This window comes from Anomaloglossus baeobatrachus, chromosome 2, assembly GCF_048569485.1.
Source record: "Anomaloglossus baeobatrachus isolate aAnoBae1 chromosome 2, aAnoBae1.hap1, whole genome shotgun sequence".
In the NCBI taxonomy this organism is placed as follows: Eukaryota; Metazoa; Chordata; class Amphibia; order Anura; family Aromobatidae; genus Anomaloglossus; species Anomaloglossus baeobatrachus.
In genome coordinates, this window is record NC_134354.1 from 570,431,090 (window position 1) to 570,441,736 (window position 10,647).

General features: G+C 40.8%; 1 protein-coding gene across 1 annotated transcript in view; it reads right to left on the reverse strand.

Annotated features, from left to right (window-relative positions):
• The window catches only part of CLDN10 (claudin 10), a 48,579-nt gene extending 38,304 nt beyond the window's left edge, over positions 1-10,275 (reverse strand). Inside the window, exons 1-3 of the mRNA XM_075334356.1 lie at positions 9,931-10,275; positions 3,908-4,069; positions 2,198-2,279 (exon numbers count right to left, since the gene is read on the reverse strand). Of these exons, the coding sequence (XP_075190471.1) occupies positions 2,198-2,279; positions 3,908-4,069; positions 9,931-10,144 (458 nt within the window). The 5' untranslated portion in view covers positions 10,145-10,275. The remainder of the gene's footprint in view (positions 1-2,197; positions 2,280-3,907; positions 4,070-9,930) is intronic.
• Positions 10,276-10,647: the final 372 nt, after the last annotated feature.

The following is a 10,647-nucleotide window of genomic DNA, read 5'->3' on the forward strand; positions in this document are numbered from 1 at the left end:
GAACATCTCCTTACCTGCGTCCACCGGGAATGCAGAAGTAAGGAGGTGGGCGGGATGTTACGTCCCGCTCATCTCCGCCCCTCTGCTTCTATTGGACGGCTGGTTAGTGACGTCGCGGTGACGCCGAACGCACCTCCCCCTTGAAGGAGGGATTGTTTGCGGTCACAGCGACGTCGTGCGTGTGATGCTGCCGTAGCGATAATGTTTTCGCTACGGCAGCGATCACCAAATGTCGCACGTACGACGGGGGCGGGTGCTATCACGCTCGATATTGCTAGTAATCAATAGCGATGTCGCAGCGTGTAAAGCACCCTTAAGACTCTTGTTTAAGAAGAAATAGCTTTTCTTAAGAAACATCTAACTTACGAAGCCCAAATAATAGACTCCATGAGTAGCAGATACCATTACACACTTATAAGGGGCATTTATCAGTAAAGTGGCATGTGTGGTAGAGGAAAAAAAAAAGTTTCAAATATTTGCGCAAATACGGAATGAGCCCCGCTTTGTGGCATTATTATACTACAAAACTGTCATAGGGAGAATGAGAAATCCCCTTATGTGTATATGTACAGCGCACTCATATGCAGACTGGTATTCTGAGAATTTGCAGCACCTCCCCATTTAGCAGGGCATTATATCACGTAGGATAATAATAGACAAAACGTAATGCAAAGCAGAACAACTTTTTATCAGATTTTACTCTAACCAACCCATATACCCGTATACTTTTTTTTTAATAGTTTATGTGTACTAATAGCTAAGGCTCTGTTCACATATGTGTTAGGAGCCTCAATCACAGATCCAGCCAAAAATATAAAAATATAAAAATATAAAAATTATATTCTATAAAATATAGAATTCGACACCCTGGCAGAAACAGGGCAACCCCATTCACTGGAGTCTGTCTCGTCTGCTGGTGTATATATTGCACTGAGTCTGACATTTCTGTCATTTCCATAGTCCTGTTCCTATAATGGAACATAAATATGGAAATAATGCAGGTGTGAACAGAGCCTTAGGGGGTTTCATCTCTCATATTGTTAATTTCTGCTCTGAAGTTCAATTATTGATGTAATGCTAAAACTGTGACTGGATCCATTTAGGTTCCCAAAATTGACAATAAATGCATAGGAAAAGAGGCTTAAGGTACTATCACACTAAGCGACGCTCCAGCAATCCCACCAGCAACCTGACCTGGCAGGGATCGCTGGAGCGTCGCTACACGGGTTGCTGGTGAGCTGTCACACAGGCAGATCTCACCAGCAACCAGTGACCAGCCCCCAGCCAGCAGCGACGCGTGGAAGCGATGCTGCGCTTGGTAACTAAGGTAAATATCGGGTAACCAACCCGATATTTACCTTGGTTACCAGCGCACACCGCTTAGCGCTGGCTCCCTGCACTCCTAGCCAGAGTACACATCGGGTTAATTACCCAATGTGTACTCCGGCTACGTGTGCAGGGAGCAAGGAGTCGTCACTGGCAGTGTGAGAGCGGCGGACGCTGGTAACGAAGGTAAATATCGGGTAACCAAGGAAAGGGCTTCTTGGTTACCCGATATTTACATAGGTTACCAGCGTCCGTAGAAGCTGGCTCCCTGCTCACTGCACATTCAGTTGTTGCTCTATCGCTGTTACACACAGCGATGTGTGCTTCACAGCGGGAGAGCAACAACTAAAAAATGGTCCAGGACATTCAGCAACAACCAGTGACCTCACAGCAGGGGCCAGGTTGTTGCTGGATGTCACACACAGCGACATCGCTAGCAACATCGCTGCTACGTCACAAAAGTCGTGCCTCAGCAGCGATGCTGCTAGTGATGTTGCTTAGTGAGACGTGGCCTTTACACCTTCCAGACTAAACAGTCCTTAGGCATATCATAGTTAAAGTTTGGAGACCACAATAAAACCCTAGAATTATTGGTGATCCTGACACTGGACCCTCTTGATGTCCATTCTCTTACAGTGCCCATTGTGCACAGAACGTCTGTGCTTCTCAAGGTATTTTCCAAATAAAATTGTGAAGTTACTCACTCTACGAGAGTTATTTAAGAAATTAGTAAACCAGCTGGGTGGGGGAGTGCGGTTGGCAGAAGCTTATCAACAGGCCCTTCCTAGCCAGCATCCCAAGATGGCTCCTGTTATACAAGACAATTGTGTATTTGTACAAGATGTTATTAATATGATTAAAGAAAACTTACTTTGCTGTTACATGTGTAGGGTCAAAGAATTCCACAGTGGTTTTATGTGCATAAAGAGAGCAACCAGCCAGGGAGCTTATACCTGAAAAACATCACAGTCATATTATTAGTGTGCGCTGAAAGGGAACCTGACAGGTCCCCTTACCATCCCAAATTTGCTCCATAGCATAATATATGCCAGATTATTGCTTTTTTTTATAAAGTCTTTTCAGTCCACATTAAAATGCACTTTTAATCCAGAGCTTGGCACATTACCTTGGCATATGCATTTGACTCCTCATGACTAATCCAACAAGACATCTCTTACCCTAGACTAGTACTGCCTTGGACTCTCTAATCATGACTCTATGGACATGAATGACATTCTCCAAACAATCAACACCACAATATGACCACCAGGGAAGACATGGTGGGCATGCCCGATATTTCCATCAGTCCTATCATGACACAGATTGTAAGGAGGATATCATTCATGCCCAGGGAATGTGATTAGAAAATCCACGGCAGGACTAGTTTTGGAGAAGCAACATCCTGACAGATTAGTCCTACCTCGAACTATGGATATAAAGTCTAATTTAATTGGACTGAATTTAAGTTGTACTTCTCATATGTTTTAAGGTCGTACTGAAACCCCTCTTCTGTTACAATGGTGCGTGTTCTTTCATACTGGCACTTCTTGTCTACTGGAATATAATATGTTTCAAAAATACAATAAAGTTCTTGACGTCCTGTTGGCATAATCTATGCACAGCTATACTATTGATGGATTGGAGGACATTGATTTGTCATGTATCCCTTGTGCATCCTCTTTGAGTGTTGCTATCCATACAGACAACAAACATTTATTGGCTGTATTCCTAAACATCGGTCTAAAACAAATCTACATTCTCTTTGATTATAAATTGAGGAATAAGTAACAAAATATTTTTTCAGGATTTTATTTTTTCTTTTAATGTACTTTAAAATGAAGGGTCATTATTAAGTATCCAGATAAGACATTTACGAATGTGAGAATATTTTTATCACTTTGCACCCTTTACACCAACACCCCCGCTGATCACAAGAAAAAGGGGTCTGCAGAGCCTTCTGTAATTTATTTTTTCACTTAAATCAACTATATTGTGAATACATAACAATTAATAGGGGCATTTTCTGATATTCTACCACCTATCATATGTTACAATATATATGAAGGTGTACCTTCGCTTTAAATGGTGTTAATAATTAATCCTGAATGGTATAGGTTCCAATTCTGGAATCGAATTTATTAGAATTTTACCAGCGGCATCTGTGTATCTAGAATGCCATCGGTAATTGCACTCTGTCATTTTTCTGTGCGTTTTTCTGGGAGTTTGCATGAGCTGTTGGTATGTGGTGGAGCTGTTGTTACTCCTGGACATATTACTATGCAGTAATAAGAATTGGAATTTATTAGGGCAGATCATAAAATGAATTTGTGACAAAGGTGGCCTCCTATGACAGTGTGACGATCATAGTCATGGCTGTGCGCTTTATTTTATGTATCTGGATGTAGCTGATGCACTTAAACACAATAATTTGGAGACGTGTCCCGATACTTATTGTATAGATACATGGATTTATATTTCTGTTGAAAAGTGTATGTACACGTCATCACCACATCATTACATGCTTTCAATGCTTTATACCTATAGCCAACTAATTTCAGGATCCATATAGTCTTTGCATTACCTGATAATATAAATAGTATTCCAGAAGCACAGGCGACTTTAGATTTCAATTGGTCGTCACCACCTATTCTTGTACATTTCATGCCAACAAAGGCAAACAGTGTACCGAAGAATCCCAAGCATATGGCTGCAATCATGAGACCTCTGCAGGCTTGCAAAAATCCTAGAAGCAAAATAAAAAATATATTTGGGATGAAAATGAAAAATACTCATGACTTTCCAACTCCAAAGCATCTGATACAGGCAAAGGTAAAAGAAAGCCCAGGATATATCACGCCATCAACGAAAATCTATTGACCAAGCCTTCCTCAAATACCTGAACATTGATATTTACTGAGCTTTGTGTCTGAATTAGGCTCAGCAAAAGGCAGAATGGATGGTGGAATGCTGTTATGAAGAACATTGTACTTGAAAGGAGGCGAATATTGAAAATAATGAGCAAACCAGTAAGGCAGTGTGTAATGGTTTTAGTATTAGGTAAAATCTTTACATATTAGTATATTATACAGGACATTCCATTCTTTATAATATAATTAGTGATGAGCGAGCACTACCATGCTCAGGTGCTCAGTAGTAGTGATGAGTGAGCACTACCATGCTCAGGTGCTCAGTAGTAGTGATGAGTGAGCACTATCATGCTCAGGTGCTCAGTAGTAGTGATGAGTGAGCACTATCATGCTCGGGGGCTCAGTAATAGTGATGAGTGAGCACTATCATGCTCAGGTGCTCAGTACTCATAATGGCAGTTGGATGCTCGGACGGACTCGACTTGTGTATCGAGTATAAGGCAAGTCAATGGGAAACTTGAGCATTTTTAAGGAAGATTTCCCGGAAAAATTCTCGTTACCCATTGACTGCCATTATACTTGGGTACTTGAGTCAAGTCCATCCGAGCATCCAACTGCTCATCACCAGTACTGAGCATGGTAGTGCTCACTCCTCAGTAATTATAGTCTTAACCTTAGGAATCAGGAAAATGAAGAATAAAATCCCCTGACAACTTTTATGCTTCCTCTTGTTACTGGATGGGCACGTGGCAGCCAATCACTGGCCAGAGGTTGGCAGCAGAAGTCACAGGTCTGTGGGATGGAAGCAGGATGTCTTATCTGCACATCATCCAGTGTTTGTATACTGTTTTGGCTATAATCACATGTAAAAGCTGCAACCAATCCCTGGCTGCAATAGTAACGCAGTACAACTGTTTGTTTATTCTGAGAGTTATAGTTCTTCCTTACTACTATCACACACACAGCTCACCGTGCACATCTCATTGTCTAGTGTAAAGGCCCCGTCACACACAACGAGATTGCTAACAAGATCGCTAATGACGCATCAGCGATCACGTTATGTGTGACACCTACCAGCGATCAGGCCCCTGCTGTGAAATTGCTAGTCGTTGCTGAATAGTTGGGACCATTTTCTTCAAAAGCGATGTCCTGTTGGGCAGGACGCATCACTGTTTGACACCTACCAACGACCTCCTAACACAGTCCCAACGTCCGCCGAGATTGTTATACAGGTCGCTGATTGTTACTGCATCGTTGGTAAGGTCTGACTGTGTGACATCTCACCAGCGACCTCCCAGCGACTTACCAGCGATCCTTATCAGGTCACATCGTTTTCGGGATCACTGGTAAGTCGTTAAATGTGACGAGGGCTTAACATTAAATCTTCTCCAGTCACATCCAGAACTGCATTCATACATTTTACAACTCCACTGTCACTAAAGCAGCAGGGAATGTGTCAGCCTACAAATGTACATCCAACAAGAAACTGTCAGAGCAGTGTATGCAGCACTGTACCCTAGGATCAGGGCAAAGTAAACTATCTACATTGATCCTCATGAAACAAAGTGCAGCAGGCCTATGAGGCTGTGCAGTGTGAGAGCTCATGGTGATCCAGAAGAATTGTGACTTCAGCTATAAATGAAGCTGCTCCTGGGGATGACGGTACGATAAGTGAATGTGTATCGCACGACATTAAGATTACATGTCACATGATATCACTTTTAATCATTTCCTTATTTGAGTGACAGAAGCACAAATGTTTCCAAATGTGTTAGATTTTCTGTCACTGGTCTCAAGTCGCACAAGACTCGCTTACGTTTCAATGCGACTTGCATACAACTTGGATGGTTTTTTTTATACCCTCAATGCAGATCCAAAAAGGTCTGCAACAGCAAGTTATAGACAAGTTGCACATTTGTTTTTGAGTTGATGAGAAGCTGAAGCTCACACTTTCCACTCTCACAGGACAGTACAACGCACAGAGTGGACGGATGAGAGTGCAGAACTGTGCAGAGTCCCTGCATCTCAGCCAGAGTGGAGAGAAGAGCAGTGCAGCAACATTTCGCTGTCCCCTGAAAAATAATTCAGGCTTCAATCTGAGACAACATGCTCACCTTGCTTCATGGTAGGATCAGCCTGAAGACAGCTAATGGTGGAAGGTATGAGAAAATAACTACATGTTGTTTTGCTGCATTGCTCTTCTTACTACTCATCCCTTGAAGAACCAACCAGTTTTGGGAGCAAATTGGACTGTTGGAAATAGCTAAGCCTTAATATTTGGATGTTACAAATAATCTCTGTAGAAAGCTGGGATTAACCCCTGCCAGCAAAATGATGTAACGCTATGACCAGACTACAGGTGATATACTGCAATCTCACATACAGTTACGTCTGATGGATGGCACAAGCTCAGGGTTGTGTCCATGTAATTTGCAGTAGGAGCCGGCTGATGCACACCACCAGGGTTGTGCATCAAGTGCTAAGACCAAACATAGTGCCTATCTCAGCACTTTCACGACCCCTCATATGCTTCTATCAGTACTGACAGCGGCATGTGAGGAATCTGACAAACGGAGATTTCTCACTTTGTCATCCCATCGGCATCAATGCAGCCCCGTTACGGGATGTAGGTGTTTGGTATGGCAACAGGTAGGACTGACAAAGGCTTTCATGTCTCCTATATTCCTCAGCCAATCAGATCACACTGGATAGCGGGGCTTGATTGCTAATCGTCAAGACTGACAGTGGAGATAATGCACTGTAGTACATAAGCACTACAGTGTATTAATAATGCAAGCAATAGATTGCAGGTCCAAGTATATATATATATATATAAATATGTTTTTAAGTGTAAAAAATATATAAACACAAAAAAACGAATCCTAGGTTTAATAATAAAAAATGGTTTAACTCTAAAAAAGCACTAAACCCCACAAACACACATATTAGAGGAGTCCTTCCCTTCCCCTGGCTTATCTCCAGTCCAGCCAGCAAGCTCCTCCACTGAAGATCCTCTCTGGTGGGAAGCAGCAGTGCTGGGTGCGCTGAGTGATGTCACAGTTATCAGACATGGCCGCGTCTGTTAACTGTGCCATGACCGGAGCAGCACACGAACAAGTGAAGGTGCAGTGCAGCCCCGGCCATTATAAAAACAGGCGGCCCCGCTGCCTCTGCACTGCCTCTGCTGGAGCCACCCGGGGCCCCCTGCCCTAGTCCAGCCCGCGGTTACCAGCACTATATGAAGCACGAGGTGGGGTGTTAAGGGGTCACTAAGGACCAGGCACCCCGGTGGACCGGTCCGCCCCTGGCTGCATTCCAAACTACCTGTACTATAAAACTATCTTCTTGTATATTGAGCACAGTGTTAAAAAAAAAAATTAAAAACTGCTTCTGCCAGAACTGCTGTTTCTGTTTTTTATCTTGCCTCACAAAAAAAATAAATAAATGAACAGTGATCAAAAAATGGTATGTATGCCAAAGACATAATGATATTTCTAATTTTGTTTCTCTTAATTGTGTTTACCAATTGGGTTTATTAATTTTATATTTTGATAGATTAGGCTTTTATGGATGCACCAGTACCACATGCAGTATGCTTATATATTTTTTTATTTTTAATTGAGGGTATGTGGGGTGATTTGAACTTTTTATTATGTTTATCATTTATCTTTTTTTTTGTAAATCTTTTATTTTTTACTTTATAGTTTAGGCCTGTTAGGGGACATGAATCTGTGGCCGTTCGATTGCTTATACTTTATACTACAATATATACAATACCACAATATTTCAGTATATAGCAAAATCATGGTACTTCTATAAAGCTCAGCCTGTGGACGACTAAGCTTCAGAGGAAAAGGGAGGCAGAGAACGCATGCACTGGCGATCACACTCTTTAAATGCCACGGTAAGAGATTGACAGTGGCATTTAAATAGTTAAACAGCCGTGATTGGAGCTTTTACAGGAAGATATCAGCTATGTAAAACAGTAAACAGTCATCATCCTCCTCAACATCCTCCTTGATACACATGGACCTGACCTGTGAAGTACAATTATGTCACATGTCATTCATGAAGGTGTCAATAAACATAATTAGAGATGCGATTTTCAAACTGGCTGTTGTGGCTATATCAAACTCATACTTCCTATCCTCTCAGGATGACTTTTCAGCAAGCATCTTATCTTCAGAGACAGGGTAATAATGAAGGGAAACACCTTTATACAGATGATAACAAAGCATCCACCATTCACAATAGGCAATGTCACAGCTCCCATGCGATCTTGCTCCCCCTCCCCTCACAATGACTTTTGCGCACACTCAATATATGTCGCAATGCAAAAATAAAGTCTTAGTCAGTGTAGTGCTGCTAATGTACATGTGCATTTCCTGAAACAACAGGAAGTAAGAGTCTAGAATAGCCCCAGTGGCCAGTATGAAAATTGCAAGATTTCTAATTTATTTATTTTTAATTACAAGATGTGAAATTGGGGAAAAAAATTGCCCAAATTTTAAAAAATAAATATATTTAACACAAAATTCTGATTTAAACAATAGGCCATTTTCGGATTACATATTCTCTTTAATATCCAGAAGACATCCTTTACTAATGGAGCATGCTCAGCGTGGAACATCACAGATCTGTACGTGTATGTGCAAGTTGTTGGAGCTGGTTGGTGGTATCTCTATACCAATACTGTACAATGCATGTCACCAAGGGGATAAATAATTTACACAATCACAACAGTGAGAAATGCCTATAGATTATCTTCAGGTGCTACACCTTTATAAGAGCCAAGTTATCTTCCCTGATCTGTCAGAGAAGTTACTGGTTATATTATTAGGAATCATTCACATATGTTGGGTGATCACATTTTTTCCCCACAAGCTAGAGAAGTAAAAACCAGGAGAAACTGATCACAAAAAAAAATCCAAAAGGTTCCTGGTGGCAGCTTTGTGTCTCCCGACATGAGTTTTTCTGTTGAATGTCCTTCCAAACTAGAAAAATGTTACATTTCATAGGCAGAATTTATTAAGAGGGGAATTTTTGAAGTCAGTTACCCTGTGGTAGTGTTGTGCTTATTTGTGCCAAATTTAGAAAACTGTCACCCAACGTTTGAGGACTTTGGCGCATGTATATTACACGTCTGTCTAGAAATGTCATAATGTAACTTTTTATGGAACATTTAAAAAAAAAACAAAATAACTTTCTGAAAAAAAAAAAAGTTGCATGTAATACATCTATGTAAATCGTTACTTACATGGTTGGCCACTTCTACTAGATGCTAGAGAAGTGTAAAATTACAAGACAAATGCGACAAAATGGCACTCAACAACATTTGCAACATTATGAACACAGTTTGAAGACCTAATAAATTCTTCCCAATATTTCTCTGGCTGTAGATGCTGAACATTTGCACAAAGCTCACAAGTTTCCATACTAGCTGGGTACAACTAATATATTTGTACCTATCCTTATATATGTGGTGTCGTAAGCTAAGAACTAAAATATCTGTGAGTATTGTTACATATCTAGTTAGTTTTTATACATTACTTGAATGAATAGTATTGTAAGAATGTTTTTTCTAGTTTTTACAAGAAATAGTTATTAAATGCCATAGCTTTTCTTTTACAGGTATCCAGTATAAATACACAGTATAGCATCATCAGCTACATTTTATACAACAGTTTCCTTGGAAAACGGATAAAGCAAAAATGAAATGAAAGGAAGGTCTGCTTACCTTCTACACGGAAGATGGTTAAATGAGGTCGACAGTGATATGAGCCCAAAGCGTTCCCTGCACAGTTCATCCACAAGCCCTGGAACACCCAAGTGGCCGTAATCACAGAGCTGGCTCGGCTGGTCACTCTCCATTCGTTGGAAACAACTGCACCAATTACTGCTCCGGTGCCACAAACACAAAATATTAATGCAATAATCTGAAATCCAGACATATCCGGAAAGTGAGAGGAAGGGCTCCTCAGAGAACTGTGTGAACAGTTCTGGTGGTCTGAAGGCCTAATTACATTATAAGAACGCTACAAAAAACATCAGGTCCTTGTAAAACATGGTTTTCTTTTCTCAGGAGTGATCCGTACTGGGGGCAAAGTACACTCTACTGGAGGCGAAGCACTGGGGCAAGAAAGGCTACCATGTATTAATGAATGGATTAATGTGTTATGAGTAATAATGGAAAGCGAATGATTGTATCATTCTTTTGCTTATGTGTATACCATGATTCATTTATGGTATATTGGGCAGATATTACATTTAAATTAAAATCCCTTTACAGTCACTAACAATAATAAGGTTAAGGTAAACTTGGAAACAAAGTACAAACTAATGATTAATTGTGCAATAGTGCTGTTCTTGGTTAAAAAGGACAAACCATCGTGAAGTTACTGGCAGCAGGAAAAAATCCCACTATAAACAGCATAGATGTAAAGATGGTATATAG